Genomic DNA, 24,401 nt, shown 5'->3' with positions numbered 1-24,401 from the left:
GACCACAGTGATTCTGAGAGCACCCGGAGGATACTGCGGCGGCACGGTTTGTTTTGAGGAGACTGCTGTGATTGACAGACGGACTCATAGAAGGCGCTGAAACCATCTTTGAAACCTGAACAGTTGGAGCCAATTTTCCCTCTGCCTCTACCCAGAGGGCCGGATGCAGGACACAGGCGTGCTGAGCAACCTGAGACTCTTGGGGGGGAAATTGAAATTCTCTGCAGGGAGAGAAAGAGGGGAGTCTTTCAAGGGCCTGGTTCACGCCTCCCTTTGCTCCCAGCATGGCTTATTTTTAATAAGGGCACTGGCTGTCAGCACACACCTCTCCCTTCAATATGTATGGCTGGAGGTTTTCTCAACAAGCAAAGCCGAGATTTGCAAAGCTTCAAACAGCCAGCGTAAACAGCAGGAGAGCTACAGTAGGCATGGAGACACTAGTTGCCACCTGTCAATCAGCAGCGCTTTCAGGACTCATGCTTGACACGTTTTCAGCAATCTACTGTTTATCTTCTCTGATCAGGTGTGCTTCAAATGTCTCCAGGCAACCAGCGCCGAGCAACAAACTCGAGGACCTCCTGCTCAACCCGAGGCCCGAGCAGCTGCGGGTGAGAGTGATTAGAGTGTTGGGTTTACTGTGGTTGACATCATTCAATCATCTCACCACACCGAGGCTTCCTCTAATTAGGATGCTCAGTTGAACTGGTTCTCTCCAATGCAACTCTGAAGGGGAGGAATCGACATGCGGCGGCGCAGCGATTAGAAGTTATTCCTGTTAGTTTTGGAGTAAAACTTGAAAGGGTGGCTGATATATGGAGCAGACGGACACTCCTCTCACTCGAAACTCATTTGGAGGAGCGACTACAGGACATGATGCAAGTGGAGGCGACTAAATGAAGATCAAATTAGTCAAAAGTACTCTGCTGAGAAACGTGGAGGTGGAACAGATGGACAGTTAATGGAAGTGAAAGTCTGGTTAGAGCATACAGCAGACGGGGGTACACTGAAAAATAAATGTCCATTTGAGTGACTTTTTTTCCTCAGATACTGTTTAATAAATCAGACTTTTCTCAAAACAGATAAGCAGTTTAATTTGTACCTGAAATAAGCTCCAGTATCTTATAATGAGGCAAGGTTGATGACTTTGTTAAATCAAGAAAATGACTTCCTTATATGGATGTGTGTTTTGTAGTGGGGTTGTATGAGGTATTTATCCATAGTCAGTGTATTACTACAGTAGATGACGGTCGGCACGCCCCCCAGTTAGGAGAAACTGTCAGGAGTTACCACACGGAAGCAAAGCAACGTACTGCTGTGGACGGGGCCGCCAGCAAAACATATTTTAGCCACCTAAAAAATCAATATCAGTTTAAATGTACGCTATTTTTAGAATATTTTCACCATTTTACCTCGCCATCAGACAACCCTTTCTGACGGGGAACTGAAGCCGTTGTATCCATCTACGCTCTCGCGAAAGCCACCAGACTCCATTGAAAAAAACTGTAATTTTACCTCACAGAACACGGGGGGTTGCTGGTCTACCGTTGCATCAATCGGTTAGTTTGTTTGCACTATTTTGGGACTTTTGTGAATCCAAACTAACCAAAGTCACACAATAACACAAACAAACCAACCGATCGAGGCACTGGTTGACCAGTTACTCCCGCGTTCTGCGAGATAGAAAACATTTTTTTCCCCAAAAGGAGTCTGGTTGCTTTGGCAACGGCTTCAGTTCCCTGTCGGAAATATTGACTGTATAGCTGTCTCACAGCAAGGTAAAGGTGAAACTATTCTAAATATAGCATACACTTAAACTGATATTGATTTTCTTAGGTGGGCCTTTCTTTTAGGTGGCTAAAATACATTTTGCTACTGCCCCCGTCCACAGCAGTTCATTGCTTTGGTTCCGTGTGGTAACTTCTGTCATCTACTGTAGGTAATACATACTGTAGTACCTGTAGGACCACTTTAAAACACCCAAACTATCCCTTTAAGAGTCATAAACCAGTTTATATTCATTGAATCTTTACCCCCCAATGCCTGGGTTTTTTGCTTTTGCTGAAAAGTATACATTATAGATTCTTATATAAAAAAAACAAACACAAGGAGTTCTACGAGGACTTTGGAGGAAACAGTCGTCACCGGAGAGGGTTGAACTTGCTGTGAACCAAATCCATGCATACCACTGACTAACATGAAATTTACATCAGAGTTCTGCCCTGATTACTGGCAATATGTAACAGGATATCTGAGCATTGAAGTAGCTGACATCAAACACATTAAAAAGTGACGGAGAGAGAGTGAATAGGGATATATTTTAAGTTCATACATCTCGACTTGGACAAGGAAATGATTTTATGATCACAAGCTACTGCTGCCAAAGAAGAAATACGAGCCTCGACATCACTGAGTGAGGTGGGGCCAGAAGCACAATGTGGTTAAAACTTGTTGCCCACAGAAATGCAACGATACTTTTCTCTCCAGAGACGCAGGATGCCGAATAGTGTTTATAGATATCCGAGCAAATATGCAAATTTAACACACTCGCAAAAGGAATATGAATGTTGAATGCTGAGGAGAGGAAGTGTTGGCTGCAGCATAGCCACCGGACGATAAGCCAGTAGTTAGGTTCAGCTTCCTTCTCCAAAAGATGCTACTTTATTATGTAACTGTATAAAAACATTTAAGTAAGGCCATTATGTAACCATGTTACGTTGGTTTGGGATGCTAAAACTAAGACACTGCATCCATGATCTCTCCTTTAGGTTTCTAAAAGGACAGTCATGCACAAGGATTTGGATTTGGGTTTACATTTTGCTGCCAAAGAAAAATAAAAAATGTGGCCAATTTGAGAAGGAGCCTGAGTGAAGCTGAAGTGGGACAAGCAATAACCATCATATATATGATACAGTGAAACTCATGTCAGTAAAATAAACATGACTTTGCGTGTAATATTTGCATTCTGTGTGAAAATACTCATGACAAAAACAACAGTAAAAACAAAAGAATATATTGACTTGCGCATTGATCGCACACAAAACAACGCCCCCGCAGTGTAAAGGCCTTAAGAAGCGCAAAAGTCTGCTCAGAGTGGGCAGAAGGGGTGGCGGATGTGTCAAACAAACACAGGACTTTGACCCAGGATACCGCTGTTAGTGTCCCATGTGAAACTAAGTCAACGTTCACTTATTTTTATCGCCTAGACCTAACGATATAGTTTTGTTGCATTTTTGTTTTGTTTTGTTTCAATGTCAAAGTCATTTTAAGCCAAACCATGATGTTTTACTAAACCTAACAAAGTAGTTTTGTTGCATTTTTTGTTTTGTTTTGTTTTGTTTCAATTAACATTAACCATGTGTTGAAAACTGTTTCAAACTGCAACCGTAATCAGGGAGAAAATACTCTTTCCTTCGAAATGTAATTGAGAACGCAATTTAGTTGTGTGGGATCCTAATTTTGTAGCAGAAAGGGTTGCACCTGGTGTTACTGCATCTTAAGGTAATTTTGCATTGACTTGCATTGCATTGACAGCTTGTAGCCATAATTTTAATCATGTGGTGCAGACTTTGCAGTTGTTTTCCAATGAGTTTATGGCAAACACTGAATGCCATTTCGCTGCTCGCCACAGCTCTTAGGTTTTATTCTGAAAATTAGAAAATCTGTGTTGTGAAAAGGAACTTTCTGCGACCACCAGTTACCACCGTTATTGTTAGGAGAGACACTTTGTACAGGAATAGAAGACATGTTCAGTACCGTAATAATGACATAATTATAGATATTACCAGATTACATAATTATTATGAATTATAAGGCTAGAAAAGGGCAAGTTAGTGCAGAGTTGTTCCTCTGCAGTGGGCAGTTGATGCAGTGAAGAGATATATGCTAAAAACAACATCTGCTGGGGAGTCCAACCAGTTCTTTCTTTCAAGTAAGTTGTTTACAGAGTTTTCAAGCATCTTCTTGATTCATGAAGTATGATCTTTATGTTTCTGAAGTTATTTGACTGATGTGAGCTCAAGATTATCATCAGTGTTTAAATTGGGTCAGCTTTTTTGCAGCGCATATCTCCATATGGAAGACTTTTTGTCCTATGAGAGATAACTGTGTGTGTTTCCTGCAGCCATCCTGATAAGGCTAACTGTGTGCCTGTAGCGTGCACTTTTGAACTGAAGGGAAAGCAGTAAAAAAAACAAACACCATGCAACAGTGTTCCCTGTGGGATAGCATGCTGCAGCAGAGACATGTGAGCCGGGTATAGAGAAAGCAATCCATCATTAGATGAAGATGCTGCACAGAAACCTAATATACACAGAATGAGGTGATCAATGAGTGCATAGCGTGGCGTGTTAGGACAGGCAAATGTCACACATTTCTCCAAGGGGAGATGCTTTTGAGGTTATTGGATGCCTTTTCTGTTGCCTCAGGAAATGTGTTACAAAGACATGCAACTGAGACTGAAGATAAAAGAGTCTAAAGAGGCATTTTGTGCCAAAAGAGGTTCATTTCAAATTAAACATGTTAATGAGATCTAGCCTGTAATGATGATTGTTTTTGTAATATTTTTCATGTTTCACTACAAATGCTGGTATGACTGTCAAGACTAATCAAAGTCACTCTTAGAGAAAATCAAAATAACAATAAACTTTATTTATAGAGTACTTTTCATACAAAAGATGTAACTCAAAGTGATTTATAAAAAGTGCAACAAAGGGCAGATGACAATAAAATTTGACAATAAAAAGACAGGAGACGCTGAAATTTATAAATAAAATAAAATAACAGAGACCATTTAGAATAATTAAAATGACAGAATAGATTTTTAAAAAAGTGACATTAATTATAAGCCAAATTAAATAAATATGCTTCCAGCTGTCATTTAAAAATGTTCACAGATTATAATAAATATAGTTTTATTTCAAAGTTATTGTATCTTATAACAAGATTGTCCTGCTGAGAGTCATGTGAGAAGATCAATAGCAGTCTTATATCTGTCTGTTAAGTGTATAGGTGCAGTTAGCTTAGCTTAGCATAAAGACTGGAAGCAGGGGGAAACAGATAGCCTGACTCTGGACTTGTAACAAAAATTCATGGAAATTGAATCGAATAGTTTGACATTTTCGGAAATATGCTTAATGTGCTTTTTGCCAAAAGTTAATTATATTTTTTCAAACTGTTGTTTTTGTCATGAGTTTCACACAGAGCGCAAATAATACATGGCAAAAAAGCTACAAACTTTTTTTTGCAGAACGAGGTTGATTTTTCTGAGCTTTTGTACCACAAATAAAGGCATAATCCAAACTAGGTTATACATGACGGGTTGAGTTGTGCCAACCCGTTCTCTGTGTGAAATACCAACGCTTTGTCACGGCCGCCAGCGTTCGATACCGCCGCACAAGCCACCCTTTAGCGCTGGTATGCGAAACACCGGGTAATCCATGTAAAACCCATCAGCGACAACAGTAACGCTCAGGGAAAGTGTGTGGTAACGTAGTTTAAAGAGCCGTTCTGGCTGTCGACAGTTATCAATAAAGATTTGTTTGAAAAGCTCAGAGTCAGGTAATGTCTGTACTGGTCACAAAAATGCCAACAAGGCAGAAACGTGCTGCCTTGATCATCTCTGCCATCCTGTCTGCTGAAACGTCTAAAAGAAAGAGGCGCCAGCATATATGGACTCGCTGCTGGCTGAGAAAACATGTACACTGCACGGCAAACGATGCCCGACAAATCTGAAATTCGGCCCGACTCTAAAATGAGTTGTGTGGCTCAAAATGCGAACCAGAAACGGGCTAAAATTATACAGTGTATACCCAGCTTTAGATGAAAAAGTTGATACTACTTTTTGAGGGTGGAATCAATATTCTCACCTAACTCTGAGCATATTTCCCAAAATACGATACGATACGATACAATTCAGTTTGCACTGAAATTCATTTTGCATCCATAGGCAGCTCAGTTTGAGAAAAAGTACACATACATTAGACATACTGTTACCATAGACAGACAAACACGTAAGACCCATCAGACAAAAAACAAAACACATCACAATTATTCATACATAACCCATTACAAAATTACCATCTGTCCTCTGGATTTACATCTTGAGCAGCACATTAATTATTATTTAGTAAACAAGATGGACTGATGGACAAAAGCGTTCTTTAGCCTGATGCAGGTTAAATGTAGGGACTCTGAATCGCCTCTCGGAGGGCAGAAGTTGATATTCCCCATTTAAAACATGTAAGGGATCAGAAGAGATGCTGTTGGCAAGTCTGAGCATGCTCTTGTTGTGAGCTGCTTGAAAGGAGGCTGTCACAGGTTGGCCAATGATCTTTGAAAATGTGGAACTATTCCTTTAATATCAGTTGTGTCCTTATAGCAAAGAAAAACAACATGTGTGACTTTTAAGTGTAGAATAATACATGTTTTTATAGATCCAAAAAAATAGTGTTTTATCACCACTCGGTGTGATTTTGCCTCTGGACTTAATATTGAGCAGGAATTTAACATAACATTAGTGCCATCACATTATACTGAGAGAGAGAGAGATTTCATGCCATGAATATTCAGCCTTCCCACTCTCTCCCTCCATAAGAGATGAGCGTCTGTGCTTCTGAAGTCACGGCTCCCTCTACAGTTGGTACAGTGGAAATTTTCCATCCAGTGCAGGAAAAACAATCAAACTGCCTGTGGTGAGCAGTCGGAGAGGGAAACACAACGAGAGACGCGTCCGGAGAGATTACGCACACATCCACAGCTTTATACTTTGTGGAGATGTGCGTCTCCATCGGCTACGGATCTGCACATATCCCTCCAGATACTGTAGACATTCACATCTGGATTACTCATCATCTGGGAGGCTGATTCACTGTTTCCTACAGGACAAGCTGAGAAAAATGTCTCATTCTTTGAATACTTGAGGAGTGACGACAAGTTTCCTCAGAGAAAAACGCGCAGCTTTAAAGAGGAAACAAAAGGAGATTTAACAATGCAAACAGATCGATTTCCAGATCAGGATTTGCAGTTTTAAGCAGCAGACGTTTGTGGAGTGGAGTGTCTGCAGCAGAGGCTATGTTCTCCGAGGAGATGCGTTGTTTGCTGAGCTTCATGTCCGCGGATGTTGCGGCTCGGTCGGGCTGCACACGGAGCTTGTGGGTGGCTGTGATTGGACCGGACACAGACTGGGGCTGACTGATGTTTGTCCGAGAGGAAATGTTTTGTGGGAGGAGATCAATACGAGTTATTAGCGCACGCAGAAGGGGGACGATTGCCAGTCTCCACGAGCACACGCATTACTATGAGGACAGCAGGAAAAAACGTGCAGGATGTTTTTTCTTCTTCTTGGATTTAAATGCAAAACAATCTTCCTACCATCAGACATTTATGTATAATTAATGTGATGTTGCCTTTTGAAAACTGTCGGTGTGGATGCTGTTTGTTCTTGCACTAAAGTTTTTTCTTATCATGCATGGGACTTTAATATTGCATCATTTGTCTTATACATTATTTTTGGACTCTAACAAATCACCTGGACTTTTACTCTGAAATAACAACTGAAGAAAAAAACTTTTAAAATGCAGTAAAAATGCATTCACAAATGCCCGGCAACATGGCAGTGAACTGGGTTGTGTATTCAGTTTTTTTGCTGCCGCTGTTCGCAGTGGGGACAGCCTTCTCGGGGGTCTTCAACACCACAGACAGAGACATTTTCACAAATGACTTGCTGCAGGTCAAGCTCACACAAGCCAGAGCGACCGAGCAGTGGAAACTCCAGTCTGCCGATTTCCATCCCAACCTATATTTTAACCAAGTGGATGTGTTGCACTTGAGGCAAAGGTCCTCCACCACCCACAGTCACATATTTAAAGTCATCCGGGCGGCCGCGCTCACCATGTTGTCAAACGTCCCCTTTTACATGCCCCCTGTGAAACATGCGGAGTTTACAAGCAAGTGGAATGAGATTTATGGGAACAACCTGCCTCCCCTGGCTCTCTACTGCCTGTTGTGCCCAGACGACTCTGCTGCCCTGCAGTTTCTTATCAAGTTTATGGATAGGATGGCTGAATACCCCGACTGGAAGGTAACCAGTGCCCCAAACGACGAGGTCCCCATGGCGCACTCTCTCACTGGGTTTGCTACTGCTTATGACTTTATTTTCTCCTTCCTGGATGAGCAGCGGAAGGATGTTTACCTCAAGAAAATTCGCTCTGAGACAGAGCAGCTGTTTGAGCTCTCAAAGTACAGGGGGTGGGGGAAACAGTACCTCCAAAATCACCAAACCACTAACATTTTAGCCGTCCTGACGGGGGCAATAGTGGTTGGATCGCACGACGTCCCGGAGTCAATGATCTGGAAACAAGTGGCAGTGAGCTACATGGAGAAAACTATGTTCCTCCTCAACCATGTTGTTGATGGCTCTCTGGATGAGGGAGTCGCCTATGGGAGCTACACGGCCAAGTCCATCACGCAGTACGTCTTCTTAGCCCAGCGCCACTTCAACATCGACAACCTGCAGAACAACTGGCTGCGGGGGCACTTCTGGTTTTATTACGCCACCCTGCTGCCGGGCTTTCAGAGGACAGTCGGCATCGCGGACTCCAACTACAACTGGTTTTACGGGCCGGAGAGCCAGCTGGTTTTCCTCGACACGTTCGTCATGATGAACGGGACGGGCAACTGGCTGGCTCAACAGATCAGAAAGCACCGGCCCAAGGATGGTCCCATGGGGCAGTCGTCTGCCCAGCGCTGGGCTACGCTTCACACAGAATACATCTGGTACAACTCCCACCTCGCACCGCAGCCTCCCAACGACTTTGGAAAAGCTAGGATGCATATTTTCTCAAACTGGGGTGTGGTGACCTATGGAGCGGGGCTACCCATCGGCCAGGGGAATACTTTTGTCTCGTTTAAGTCTGGCAAGCTGGGTGGCCGTGCAGTTTATGATATAGTCCATGACAAGCCTTACTCCTGGGTGGATGGCTGGAACAGCTTTAACCCGGGTCACGAGCACCCGGATCAGAACTCTTTCACGTTCGCTCCTAACGGACAAGTATTTGTGTCCGAAGCACTTTATGGCCCAAAGTTCAGCTACCTTAACAACGTTTTGGTGTTCAGCCCGTCTCCTACCAGCCAGTGTAACAGTCCGTGGGAGGGTCAGTTGGGGGAGTGCGCTAAGTGGCTGCGTTGGACAGATGAGGGGGTGGGGGACGCCAAAGGGGAGGTGATCGTCGCCTCCTCGCACAAGGACACCATGTTTGTGAGCGGGGAAGCGGCGTCGGCGTATTCGCCCGCCATGAGACTAAAGAGTGTGTACAGAGCTTTAGTTCTGCTAAACTCCCAGACTCTGCTGGTGCTCGACCACGTAGAGAAGTGGAGCGATTCGCCTGTGACGTCCCTCAGTGCTTTTTTCCACAATCTTGACATTGACTTTAAATACGTCCCTTTCAGATTCATGGACAGATTTAACGGCGCCATGATGGATGTGTGGGACGCTCATTATAAAATGTTCTGGTTCGACAGCCAGGGTCACAGCCCTGATACCAGGATACAAGAGGCTGAGCAGGCGGCCGAGTTTAAAAAGAGGTGGACTCAGTACGTCAATGTCACTTTTCCAATGACAGGCACAGTCAGCAGAGTGGCTTACGTGTTACATGGGCCATATGTCAAAGTGTCCAGCTGTAGATTTATAGATAATAGCAAAAATGGAGTGAGACTTTCTTTAACCATAAATAACACAGAGAGGATAGTTTCTATTGCGACGAACTACAAAGACATAGGAGCCAGGTCGACTTACTTAGGATTTGGAGGTCACTGTAAAGTTGAGGATAGATATCAAATCACGCGATATGGCCTTGGGACTCAACTCATCCCCAAACAAATCAGCAGTGATAATCAGCTGTTTGACTTTGGCTTCACAGTCAACGTGATAGCAGGGGTCGTTCTCTGCGTGGCCATCGGATTTTTGACCATGCAGAGAAAGTTTTACGTGTGCTTCAGCAGGCTGATGCGCTACGCCCTCCTCTCCGTGCTCATTCTGTGGATAGCCGAGCTGCTGTTTGTGTCTAACAGCTGCGATCAGCTTCTCTGTGGGGTAAAATGGAAAGTTGCAGGTGCCAAAAGCGAAGTAAACAAACAAATCAGACTGTACGAGCAACGCCAGCTCCCCCTCCCCACCGTCGTCATAACAACCCTTCCCGGATCGGGATCGGAAATACTCAAGCACCTTTTCTACAACAGCTCGGACTTTGTTTACATTCGAGTTCCCACCGAGCACGTGGACATCCCCGAGACCGAGTTTGAGTTTGACTCCCTGGTCGACGCCTGCGAGTGGACAAGGTCAGACGCCACGCGCGGACGGTTTAAGATTATTCAGGGCTGGCTGCATTCGCTGGTCCACAACACAAAGCTGCACTTGCAGAATATTCAGCTGGTAGAGGGCAGCCGGGTCAAACAGCCCCAGAGAGTCAGCCCCTCTAGGGACAGAAAGAAAAGATCCAGGAGGAGAGAGCCGGCGTCTGAGCTGAAGGGCAAACTGAGAGCGAGTCTGGACAGAGATGCAGAGTACGTCAGGGAGATGAGACGGCATGTTTTGGAGTACCCGAACGCCCGGGTGGTCCTCAACATGCGGAGCGGAAGCTGGGCGCTCAAACTGCCTTTCATCCAGGAGGTTGTTGGATCTTCCCTGAGGACAATCTACTTGGTGAGAGACCCCCGAGCGTGGATTTATATCATGGTTTATAACAGCAAACCCAGTCTTTACTCCCTCAAAAACATCCCGCAGCACCTTTCCTTGATATTCAAGGAGGATGCTGTCAGCAACGGGTGCCCGACTGCGGCGCCAGAGTTTAAAATAATCCAGCGGCTGCTGTCCCGTTCTGAGACAAACCCCATCCTGATACTGGCTCATCTGTGGCTGGCTCACACCGCAGCAGTGCTGAGAGTCAGCGAGAGCCTCCCCGAGGAGTCCTACCTCCAAGTGAGGTTTGAGGACGTGGTCAACTCACCGCAGGAGACGGCGGAGAGCATACACACATTTCTGGGGGTGCCCGTCTCACCCGCAGCCCTCAACCAGCTCCTCTTCACCACCTCCACCAACCTGTACAATCTAATGTACGAAGGAGACATTTCACCAGCCAACATTAACATGTGGAGACAGAATATGCCCCGAAAGGACATCAGACTAATAGAGGACGTGTGTGGGGGTGTGATGAGGAGGCTGGGTTACACCGGGTTCGCCAGTTAACTTCCTGCTGCTGGTCAGCTGATATTGAGCTGTCTTGTTTACTGTAGCTGCCATCCACTTCTGTAAAGTTTTTCTTTTTGCACTGACTTTAAAAAATATGTTACAAGTTGAGGAGAAACTGGGTAGCATTTTTCTGTTTTTTTCCCCCGTTTGTTTGGGTGTTGTACAGCCTACAGCAACAGATGTTTGTGAGGGAGGAATATTTTACATTAAAATAGGTAGAAGGGAGCTTATGTTGTTCTCCCCCCCCCCCCCCCAGCAGCCCTTCATACTCACTTGTAGCACTCTTTAATTGAGTGAGACCTTTGCTGTCTTACATGCAGAGTTGAATTTGAGCATTATTGCAGCATCCTAAATGGTACAACAGCTCACAGTGAAGATTAGTTACTGTTTGTCTTAGTAAGAGATGAGAAATTAGTTTTTCAGATCCCTAATCTGCGATGTCAGAGAGATGTTTGTGCAAAATCCATATCTGTTATTTCTGGCGTTATTTTTTCGGGGGGTGGATTAAGAGATATTTACTGGTGTGGAACAGATACATTATGAAGCTCATTAGGAAGTAAGACCCATATTTATTGACAGTCTTCTAATGTGTAGCTTCGGGAGAGACTAATTTGGCTGTCTTGAATCTGAACTTCCTGTGCTGTTTCCCTTTAAAACTACAAAATGCTGCAATGTATGCAAAGAAATAGATAGCAGTGCTTTATTGCTCCAATATAGACATATGAATGACACGGATTGTATTTTCATTACACCAGTAGAGGGATTTTTATTTGAAGCTCAAAGATGGCACGGTGGCTTAGCACTTTCGCAGGGACCTCCTTTGATTGTATGTGGGAATCAGTGCGTTTTCCAAAGCTAACTTTACTGTACGTACTCGATTAGCTCGGAAATATGAAACCTCTGAAGATATATAAACCTCTGAAGATATTATGTGTAGAAGAAAAGAAGTTAGAAGTATTTATGGGTTCCAAAGACACATATCCCAAAGGATCAGGAATGAATATGATTATTATAACTCCCTTTGGCATTTATTGAATTAGATCAGAGGAAAGTGCTTAATAGGAATCAAACTGGGGGAAAAAAAAAACTGTCAGCTTTGACACATTTGTAGTCAAAGCAATTTCCAAAGCATCCCCCTCAGCTACTCATATTAATCTGCAAGATGCCATAACTGAGGCTTACCCCGTGTTTTATTGTTGTACTGTCCTCACTGTAAAGGCCTGGAGGAAATGCAAACAGTTTCCATTTCCCGTCGTGGTCCATCAGATAACCAATGATCTTTTAGGGCCTTTGTCTTGAGAGAGTTCAGTGAGCAGTGGACTGAACAGGGACTGAGCAGGGGGTGAATATTAAGTACAGCTAAAGGAGAAAAAAAAAGAAGAAGAAGTCAGAGACCATTTCTACTCTGTGATGTTATGCTCTTTGGCCTGGGCAAAAATATACGCTCCTCAGTAACCTTTGATGCTGTCTTGCTTCAACATTTCTGTTCTGTAAATGATGGTTCACTCAATTATCGCATCTGTACACACACACACACAAAAAAACGAAATCTCCATCTTTCCTCAGCTAGAAACAGTCCTGTTTGTTTTCTCCTCTACGAACACTGAAACCCTTGACTGCCTGGAAAAAAACCGTTTGATGTTTGTGGTCTTTGAATGTGTAGACTTGGCAGACATGCTTTCACTTTGGTGTTGCAATCCTGTTACCAACTCTGTTTTGTATTTGCTCGTGGGGATATGGTTCCTTGCTTCTGTGGCCTTGAATTACAATCATTTTCTTTATAAAGGTTTTCTGTGGGCTCTGGAGCAAGAGGTGTAAAGACTATAATAAATTCATAAATATATCGGCATTCAGTCTTTTGTTCCGATGCAGTGAATAACGGTGTGATTATATAACGGTCGTCATTATACTCGTGTTAAACTACTATTATCACTATGAAAGAGACAGCGTGCATTTCATTCTTTACTGCTAACCCGCCAGTTAAACTTTTCTGTGCTGCTACAATTATGCAGCAGCAAAATCTCCCGTTTTATTCGACATGGATGACAGAAGCCTAATTGCTTGTACGGGTGACGTGCATGACAAGGAGGAGCCAACAATTAAAAACATGTCAGGAAATTCTTTTGTCACGCTCCGGCTGAGACGGGACCTTAACGGGAGCAGCCTTCAGAAAAAGACACATGCCGTGTCTCGCATCTCAGACTGGTTCTCAATGAGTCAGTCATTTCATTACTCATTTGTTCGTGATCCCTCCTGTAACACTCCTAATGCTTGGCAGGGTCCTCTGTGCCTAATCCTTCCTTCCTTGAGAAAAAACCTCAGGCGAATGCTTTGGAAGGGAGGTTTCTACGAGTCCTGACTTGCACTCGCTGCCGGTTAAGTCGCCTATTTGTATTCACTCTGCATCCAGGAAATATTGGTGCACAAATCTCATCATCAATACTCAGTTTGACCTTCTAATATTCTGATTTTAAGTGTGTCAAGGTAGATAACTGTCCCAGAAGAAGTACTCAGATCTCTTACTTAAGTAAAAGTAGTAATGCCACTATTACAAGTAAAAGTATTAGCATCAATATATACTTAAAGTACCAAAAGTAAAAGGAACCATTATACAGAAAGGCGCATTTCAGAATCTCATTTATCATATTACTGGATTATAATTATTGATGCCTTAATGTGTACACTTTAATGTTGAACAAGATAAAGGGGGAGCAGGCTGTTCGCATACACAGCTCGTAGTGAACTCATGTATATCCCATGAAATGAAGGAGGTCGGGTGGACGGGAGGGTCAAAAAACAACATGACTTCTCCCAGGAGGTCGCTGTTTGCGTAACTTGTGAAACCAGAAGTTGATTTCTTTATTGCATAACATCCGTTCTTAAGTTACACCACTTCAGAGAGATGTTTGTGCAATATCCATATCTGTCATTTCTGGCATACATTTTTGGGAGGGTGGATCAAGAGACATTTACTGGTTGTGGAACAGAAACATTATGAAGCTCATTAAGAAGGAAGACTCTTATTTATTGACAGTCTCCTAATTTGTAGCTTTGGAAGAGAATTTTCAAAGACTAATTTAGCTGTCATGAATTTAATATCTGAACTTGAGGTCATTTTACTAAAAAGTAGTATAATACTAGCATGAAATAGAGTAGTGAAAGTACCTCAAAATTGTACTTGAGTGCAGTATTTGAGTAAATATACTGTTACATTCCACCACAGCCAATAACTTCAGTTCCATGTAATCATGTGTCTTACTTTTACAGCTATTATTGGATTTCATGGGGCCACATTCTTGTACTTTACTTGAGTGTTTCCATTTTATGCTACTTTATACTTCTAGGTCTCTACATCTCAGAGGGATTTTTTTTGCTGCATTTCACTATCAGTATCTAATAATTTCATATAATATATCTCTCACAGGGGCCATTTTTCTGCAGAATGAATAGTTTTTTTCATACTTTTTGAACATTTTGCTGATAATCCTTCTGTTCTGAATACTTCCTCCACACTACTGCCAGCAGGACACTGCAGGGTATCTGCACCGCAGTCCACTTATTAACTATTTATTAACATCTACAGCTGGAGACTTGATGGAATATTGTACAAATCAATTATTAACATTTTCTATTGCAAATGAGTAACTATACATTACTGACATTTGCTGTGACCCATAACCCTTTATTAATGACTTCATTAGCATGTATAACCACAGACTTAATGGCTTACTTGTAAAAGCTAATAGATAGTTAATAAATTGATTGTAGTCCAGATGCCCTGCAGCTAAAAACACAGAGCAGGTGTGCTGCTGAAGGAGGATAAACACGAGCCAGAGAGATTATTTACAACCAGCAACGCCCCACAAAAATGATCTCAGTAATGACTAATCTATAAAGAATAGTAAATGGTTTACAACCCGTTAATGAAGCTATTTTTACAACATGAAAAAGGCCGCCTTATGAGAACGTGGCACCAAATTTATATTTCATGATACCACTTTCTAATAAGTCAGCCTTTATGTAGCCTAAGGTTTATAAGTTGTAACTAATGACTTCATTAATAGTAAATGAATCATTTACGAATACTTCATATATTATTATATATATTTCTGAAATATGATGCTTTTTAGAAAGTGAGAATACATTCATTATTAATGACTTGAATAAAGAGGTTTTTCTCAAACTGGCAACCCAAAAGTTGCTCCTATTGATGTCCTTTACCTGATTTATAAAGCTTTAGTAAATGATGTATTAACCATCAAATGAGGCATTACTTTAAACCCTTTATAAAGGATGCCTGATAGGAAAGTATTAGTGATTTAAGATGGAACACAGGTCACTTTATCGTTGGACTTTTTAACAGGATGGCACAAAACATTAATCTTCCCCATAAAGCTAATCAGGCTAGTTCCCACGTTAAGTCCATAATCTCTGCCAATGAAATTTAATGGCATCTTAGAAACGGGATAAAAATAAAGCTATATGTCAGCGTGTTTATTTCCCATCTGGAAAATAACACTGCTGCTGCAAAGCAAGACAAATATGCTTTATGTAAACCTTTTGATGTCTGATCACAAGAAGCAGATTTGCAGAACTAATTTAAGCTCGACGGCTGCCTCACAGATTAGCGCTGATGTTTGATAACCAATACGTAATCATTGCATGAAATAAGGTTTTATATAGAAAACGATGAAATGCTGCATTCTAATCTAATTCCATGCGGCAGCTCGGGGAAGTGATCAAGTAGCTCTCTCAGACTATTAAGCACATGGAGGTTATCCAGATAGAAAAGCGGACTCAATTTCAGCTGAGTAGTCATACCCTTCGCCGTTCCACCTTTATCTTTTCGCCACTGGTGACTCCATGTCCCAGGAGAGCCTCTCCCTCGCCGGCAGCCATCGCTCCTGCCACTGCTCATTAATTAACCTTTGCTGCAGCCGCCATCAGTCAGAGAGCAGCAGACATGCTGGAGAGGAGTAATCATCGATACCGTGTAAGGCATTTGTGCCGGAGAATTAGCCAGCTGATGGAGAGCATCATTGTTAAAAGTTTTAAAACTTCAATATGAATTTGATGTGCATGACTTGTGTCCTTCAGATGACAGAGGAGGAGACTTAACTGACAAGGTGTAAGCAGCTGGCGATGCCACGCTCCTATATTGTCATTTTCACTTTGGTAAACAAAGCCTGTCACATCCCACTGTTCAAATTTACCTGCCGAAGACGCTGCTGTGTTTGGATATGGGGAGGCGCACACATCCCGGGAATTGCTATTAATAAGAGTTGACTTGCGAGGAAATATGGCGCATTGTCAATTTGTAGCTGGTGGCAAGTCATTTCTGTAGTGAAAATGGGATCTTCCGTGCCAATAAAGAACAGCGGCAACTGCTAATGAAGCCCAGTCTGGTCTTCCAGCGCAGGGAAATCAGACCAGATGAGGCATTTTGAATTTCACTTCAGGCAGATCTCGATCTGGCTCACAGTTGTGAATCAGAAACATTCCTTAAGGCTTTACACAGTCCTTATTGCCAATTTCTATTTTCCTCCGGTTTGACAGGATATATCATCGCCAGCTGAATTCGTCAAAATTAGATAATTCCACATTAACTGCAGAGCTGTTCTCGGAGGATCTCAAGGTCCTCTGTGCATTTCAGTTAGAATTTCCTCCACTTGTTTATTTGCAAACAGATTTTTTTTTTTTTAGTGCAGTTTACTTTATTCCCAAAGAGGTTTATTTGACCATGCGTCTGTCTTGGGCTGCACAATTAATTGAAATGTTATCTTAATCACAATATGGCCTACTGCCATTTTCAAATCGCAGGAGGCGCAATATTTGTTAAAGATGAAATGTCTTTATTTTAATTTAAGAAAACATCTTTGTAATAATCGCAAATTAATCCCATTTTATATCTGTTCAAAATGAACCTTAAAGGGAGATTTGTCAAGTATTTAATACTCTTATCAACATGGGAGTGGGCAGTATGCTGCTTTATGCAAATGTATGTATATATTTACTATTGTGAATCAATTAACAACACAAAACAATGCCCAATGTCATCCGTAAACCCTCACAGGTACTGCATTTAGCATAAAAAATATGCTCAAATCATAACATGGCAAACTGAAGCCCAACAGGCAACAACAGCTGTCAGTGTGTCAGTGTGCTGACTTGACTGTGACTTGCCCCAAACTGCATGTGATTATCATAAAGTGGGCATGTCTGTAAAGGGGAGACTCGTGGGTACCCATAGAACCCATTTACATTCACATATCTTGAGGTGAGAGGTCAAGGGACCCCTTTGAAAATGGCCATGCCAGTTTTTCCTCGCCAAAATTTAGCGCAAATTTGGAGCGTAATTTAACTTCCTTGACGACAAACTAGTATGACATGGTTGGTACCAATGGATTCATTAGGTTTTTCTAGTTTAATATGATACCAGTAACTTCTCTCTAGCGTTAATGCGTTAAAGAGATTAGAGGTGTTAAAACAAATATGCGTTAACGTGTTATTATCACGTTAACTTTGAGAGCTCTAATATTTTCAAAATCATTCAGCCCTACTTCATCACTCAAGTCGAGTGAACGTCTGTAGAAATTGAATTTTCCCTGCTTAGCAACGTGACATAACTATACGACAGGGGACTTTTGCTCTGAAAAGTTTCTGACTTTTTGACTTTGGAAGTGAGACCCTTCAGTAGAGAAACCAGCTTAACCTGTCTCCCTTGACAATTTGGCTAATCCCCTTTCTTGTTCTGTATATTACAGTCCGTTTCGCTGAGCAGACGGAGCTCTCTGACTCTTTGGAAATTGAGCCACTGTACAGTAGTATGAATTTGTGCCAGGCTCCCTCTGGTTCTCCTATTTCAACCGTCGTGGTTTGCTGGCTTTGCAAAAAAAAAAAAAGCAACGAGCAGAGTGATGTGTAAGCTGGAAAAAGAGATAAAAAGAAATGATTTAGCTGTTGTCTGGCTAACGCGAGTTTACCGATTCTGTTATGGAAAGGGTTAGCCACTGTTGTAATTTAATGAGCTGTTTCTGCCTATTAAAGCAAAGAGTGGCCGTGCGACAGCGTTTGAGGCCTGGTGTTATTCCGAGGTGGAGGATTGAATCCAGCTGGCTGGCCGACAGACAGACGGGGGTGAGGCCTTTTTCCTGGATGACACACTCAGTACTCCTTCATTACTGGGACCCAGAAACCATAACCCGCCTGTCAAAGTGCTGCCGCGGCCACCGCTCTCCTGATCCATGTGGAGGCAGGGCATGTCTGCCGAGGGGATCATTTTCATGTTTTATGTTTTACACAATAGAACTGATAGGAGAGATGAATGCATGTCCTACCGTTTGTGTGGGGGCGTCCCGTCCGGCCTAATTACATCAAGCATGAGTCATTGATCTCTAATTAGTGGAATTTATGTCTTGAGGAGGAGTAACGGCCCCTCTGACATTGGTCACAGTGTGCCTTGGAAATTACAGTAGAGCAACACATCGCTGTAAAGTCTTTATAAATGAAATGCAGGATTTCTTCTCTGCTGTTACATATTCTCATCTCATAGTTCTGGAGGAAATGGAAAAAGCTATTTCCCACAATAAGGAATCGACAGGAGACCCGACTGGGTGAGGGATTCGTGCACTGTGGGCTTCAGAGATAACACAATCATTATACTCTACACAGATTTGATATCATCCCCTTCCCATAACTGTCCCACCCGGTGTGGCTATCTACACAGTCCAAGAATGCCATCTTAAAATGAGTTATTTTTTTCTCCTCCCTTGTGGTGACTTTCTCCTCTTTTCTTCTTCTTCTTCTCCAAAAAAGGAAACTTCACTTTTAACATTTCCTCGCTATCACACTATTGGCTCTGTCCAGCTCCTGAAAACAGTGTTTTATTTTTAAAAGAGACATCTTGACACTGACAGGCGGCAGGAGACGAGGGACATTCGTCACTCTTCTCTTATCCCCCGCGATTTTTAACTGCCGAGAAAGCCAGATGGTCAGATTCTCTGCTCATATGGTTGTGTTCCTTAGAGATCATCGTTCCTGGCCTGCTCGGCAAAAAAAAAAGTCAGTGAGGAGATGCTAAAAAATGATAAGAAGAATTGAACAAGGCCAGGATAACACCACCACTCCTTTGCACATTGATTCCTACAGAAATGTGAGAAACAACACTTCATCGTTGTCATCGGTAAAAGAAAAGAAACAACTAGGAGGTGTCACCGCCTTTTAAGAGGCGATAGAGGTGTCATCTCTGCTGGTGTGATGATGATTTACAGGTTGTACCAACTGTTAAATTGTCCTTGAGGTTCTGTCAGAGGATGAAATGACCAGAATGCAGGACGAGCTGCACACAGACAGCCTTGGCTTTGTCTATTTTAGTCTGCAGACGGTGCCTGACTGTGCGTCTTGTAGCAGGAGACAGGACAGTTTGTCCACCACCTCCATGGCTGGATTAACCTGCTTGGGGGCCCCGGGGGAAAAACAATAAGCTGCTGGGCCCCCATTACATCCAGAGGCCCAAAGCATGCTGATTAGACACAAATTAATAAAAGGTGTACACAAGGAATCAGTATCAGCTTAGTGCTAGATATTGACTCAAGCCCTTCTTAAAGACGAGGCCTCAAGACATGGCCGGATTATGAGACAGTGGGCCCCTGGGCACAGATATGCAAAAGCCCCCATCACCTCTCCTACCAAAGACACACAGACTTTATAGTGGGTTAGACTAGTTTTGTAGTTGTTTTGTGTCTCTTTGTTCTCATTTTGTCTATCTTTGTGATTGTTTTGTGTCTCTTTGTGTGACATTTTGTAGGTGAAGGCCAGTCGGGCCGCCGACGCTTTGCCCGGTAGGCCCTGTTCAGTAATCCACCCATGCCTCAAGATCAGGTAATAAAGCTGGGATTTTGAGGCCTCTGGGAGGTTGCTCCCTTCGCCTGGTTGGTAATCCAGCCTTGAGCACCACTTCCTGTCTTCCTTTGCATACCAGGAAGATAGCTGCAGTCGCGGATTAAAACATAAAAGAAAACACACAGAAGATGAGACTTAAGCCGTTTTCTCATATGAAATCCAGACAATGTCTGGAGAATCAGGTCTGGACATTGTCCAGAGTTGCCCATTCACACTTGTAGGACACAACAGGAGTTTGTCCGCTTGTTGCTTTGTGTTCTGTCTGAACACACTTTTACTGTTGCATTGTGGTCCAAAACTCTGAATGTAAATATAACTTATTGACAAGAAACTCCAGATGATACCTTAAGTACCCTTTCTTAAAGTAAGACTCCATCACCTTTTCCTCAAATATACTGTTTTATAAAATATTTTTCTGTCATACCTGGTATCTCAGGATATATTTAGAAAAGCCCTCCTGAACACAGGAGGTGGTGTGCTTAAATTTAACAGTCACAGTAGTTTGTTTGGATTAAACTGAAGAAGTGGGCAGTTAGCATGAGAAGCAAATCGCTAAGGGGAAAGCAAGTATGCTGCAGAGGAAAGTGACTGCCTCCAAGCCAGAAACAGTTGCAGATGTTGGTGCATTTCCAAGATAAAGCACTCTGCGACTTTAAAATGCAGACAACACTCGTGTGCTACGACAGCAAAGAAATTAAGTGGAAAAATAAATACCAAAAGGATGTTTGTTTATCACCAAATGTATCAGTGAAATCAAAGAAAACAGGAAGCTAATGCATGTCGCTTCAGTGCCAGAATCATTTCTTGAAGTTTACTAAAAAAGGCCAATTCATCTCTCACTAGATCACTTTCTGCCAAAAAGAAGAAAATGATGTGTTAAATCTTAAGTCTCTTGTTCAACACCACATCTAATTTAGAGACTGTAGAGTTCAAAAAGTGTGAAAGAACTTATCGTATGCATAAGATTTACTCTGAGCTTATTTTCAACAGCCGCTCTCCTGACTCTCGGGGTTATGTCTTAAATCAGGACCGCAATTTCACTTTAAAAATGTTATCAAACCGGGACCTTCTCCTCTGTCACAGCAAAGTTGGTTTTAATAATTCATCACTTCTGACAAACCTCCTCTGGTCTCTTGAATTCCTGCAGTAGAGATTAGCAACCTGAGGTTTTTCTGTGACAGAGAGGTGACACGGCTGCACGCTGGCTCTCGGGGTGTTTACTTATTGTCATTTGTGTCCTTTTCGCAAACAGTCTTTGACAGGTTTTGATTTGACTGGAAGGCACAAATGGTGGCATTGCTTTAATAACCGGCCGTGGTCACACTGGCTTTGCTCCTGAGCATCCACTATAATAGGAGTAATGTGTGGATGGTGTCCCTCTGGCTGGGCTGCCTCATTAAATGGCTGGAGAAGAGTGACTGGCTGCAGGGGCGATGAATTATTGATGAGAGAGCCTGATTAATTGAAAATATCCTCCACAGCAGGGAAGGGTGTGTGCTTGCGTGGGCGTGTATATGTGTGTGTGCGGTTGGAGTAAGTGGCTTCATTTTGACTATAATCAGTTGATGCAGTTTTGTTTTTGATTGTCATTCTGCACAGGCACACACTGCCAAACATTTACTGTATGTGCAATCACAAATATGAACATTGTAAATTATATTATTCATATAAGCACAGTCCAGGTGGGAGTAATAACCTCAGGCAATCTGCAGAACGTCACTTGTTATTAAACTATAGGAGATGTTTGTGTTGGGAGCGTCTCCCCTCGTCGTCGGTGTCCTGCACCTGCGACACGGGACAAGTGATGGAAATAAAAGATGACGCTGTCAAGAGACGAGCAACAGGAGCAAAATGAATTAGCAAAAAGTAATCGCTTGCTAACAACACCGAGGAGGGTGTTTACAAGCTGCGTTTCAATTCAGAGGTTGCTCAGAAGACGACGTTGAACCTGTGTCTCTTCCTCGAACGAGACAGTTTATCCTCACAGAGGCTAAAACTAATGATGCATTCGGGCGCTCCTCGTCAACTCGTAAAGTCAGACATTTCCAAGTTAATCACCAGGAAGGTTCTTCAAATGGTCTACAAAGTGTAAATGCAAGTGATAAAGTGGAACAAGTCTCACGCTGCCTGAGTTTAAAGTACAAGTCGTGAAAGTTAAACACATTCAATCCAAATACGGTATGAGTTCCCCCAAGTTGGCAGTTTGAGGAGTTTTCAACCACAAATATACAAACAGTTAACTAGAAATACAAATATGACAATGCTAGAAAGAGCTGAAGGATTAATGGCAGTGGCAATATCCAACACCACGAAGGCACATAATGTCAAAAAGTGTATTTATCAATCTATACACTATAAGATAAACTGATCATTTCTCTTGTACCGTTCACAAGTCAGTGGCCTCTGGAATAAAACCAAACTTCCTCCTGTTTTCTTTACATACATACAGGTAATATGAAACACATCTAAAACAAAATCTTGATTGTCATGATGGACTACTTGCAAATAGTGCACCAGGTTAGTGGTAAACCCCAAAAACTCCTGTGATTAATAATGCATCAAGGCAAATATCCCAATCCAAAACGTAGATTTCATCATTTGCATCCTGCAGTGGCTTTTTCAGTGGTCTAGTTCTGTGGTGGTTAGAACCTCCCGAGGGGTCACAAGATCATTTAAAGGTAGTACAAAGAAAAAATATATATTTCTGTTACACAAATTTATGTTTATTTCTTATTTTTTTCCTCAATTTTTTTGCTCATCTCTTGTCAAATATTGGACACCTTTACCATTTTCTTTAAATGAAACAACCTGAGAAAGGGAAAAGACTGACTCTTTGGTCAAACTGCTCACAGCTCATGTCTACACTAAAGCTATATCTTGTGACAAATGAAAGGAAACACCAACATAAATAGGCATAACCACAAGGCCACCGGGAGCTGCCAAAACAGCCTCAGCGCTCCTTCTCATAGGTTCTCCACATCTACGGACTCTACTGGAGGAATGAACAGCATTTTTCCGAAACATATTCACTGATTTGGTGTTTTGATGATGGTGGAGAAGGAGAACACTGTCCAACATGTCAGTCAAAAATCGGTGACGGTGAAGGCCATTACATATGATTCACTCATTTCCATACTCATGAGATCATTCAGTGACCTGTGGTGCCATCATGTATACTGATATAATGGAAAAAAGAATGAGGAATAACTTTTCATAACATATATTACGGACCATTGTATGCGGATACGTTGACTTCAATCACTATTCGTATGGACAAGCGAGAGCAACACCATGAATGCCTTTCGAGGAGAGACTGTCCAAAAGTGTGCACCATTGGCAGAAAGCTTTTCGCCCCACCTTTGAGTGTGGCATTACAGAACAGCTTTAGACGTAGTGGTCCAACAACACGTATGGACTGCTTCCTTTCCAGCATACTCTGGCTGTATTTGGGCAGGATAATGCTGCAGTTCTTGGCTCTGAACGGGCCTCGTCAGCCTTTTGTGACAAAAAACAAATGTGGACTTTGGAGGATCCAGCCCCTGATTTGGGACACAGCTCTACAGTACCTCCATTATCTTGTTTCCTTCCCATCCTTTGTCAACATGCAAATTCAGTCCATTCTCCTCACTGAACTTCCATTAAGGCACATCAAGGCTGCCATCAGGATTCTGTCTGAAGTCATGCCAGAGGAAATTACAAGCCCTCCTGGCAACCGCCAGTAACAAATGACTTATATATAAACCCACATTGATTTGAAATTCATAAAGGCATAATATATTACAGCCTGACTCACTTTTTAAAAAGCTTAAAGGACATAAACTCATTTTTACCTCTTAGTTTGATAAGACATTTACTGACTCCTATGAACATCATTGCATATGCAGCGATAGCTTCCATATCACCCGTACATCAAGGTGCTACCAAGTGTGGGGTAAACCTGGAATTAAGCAGAGCCCCGAGGCATGTATGCTACTGAAATATTATGTGATGGAAAGATATACACTACCATTTAGTGCTTGAGTTCTGCAAACCAACTCAGCAAAGTGAGGAGTTAAAACTGTGTTGTGCAAAGAGACGCCTGGCTCTGTGACAGCGAGTGCAGCATAACGAGTCACCGGAGATGAAGCCGCAGTCACACGCTGTTTACATTCATGTTAAAGGTTGAAGTCTTAAGCATTTCTCTGCTCCCTCTGGAGACACGACAGATAAACAGAACAAATTGAACTATGGAAACAGCACGCTGCGCTCAGTTTATTGT

At 42.5% G+C, this 24,401-nt stretch overlaps 2 protein-coding genes across 2 annotated transcripts in view; both read left to right on the top strand.

Moving 5' to 3' along the window:
• The window catches only part of cdh19 (cadherin 19, type 2), a 142,558-nt gene that overhangs the window by 1,666 nt on the left and 116,491 nt on the right, over positions 1–24,401 (top strand). The window lies entirely within an intron of this gene.
• dselb (dermatan sulfate epimerase like b) lies at positions 6,590–12,772 on the top strand. The gene has a single exon (XM_074621486.1). It carries the CDS (start codon positions 7,583–7,585, stop codon positions 11,237–11,239), a length of 3,657 nt encoding a protein of 1,218 aa, XP_074477587.1. The 5' UTR covers positions 6,590–7,582; the 3' UTR covers positions 11,240–12,772.

The sequence above is a fragment of the Sebastes fasciatus genome, chromosome 21 (genome assembly GCF_043250625.1).
Source record: "Sebastes fasciatus isolate fSebFas1 chromosome 21, fSebFas1.pri, whole genome shotgun sequence".
NCBI classification, from domain to species: domain Eukaryota; kingdom Metazoa; phylum Chordata; class Actinopteri; order Perciformes; family Sebastidae; genus Sebastes; species Sebastes fasciatus.
The sequence above is the reverse complement of the archived record's forward strand: the minus strand, read 5'-3'. Positions and strand labels throughout refer to the sequence as shown.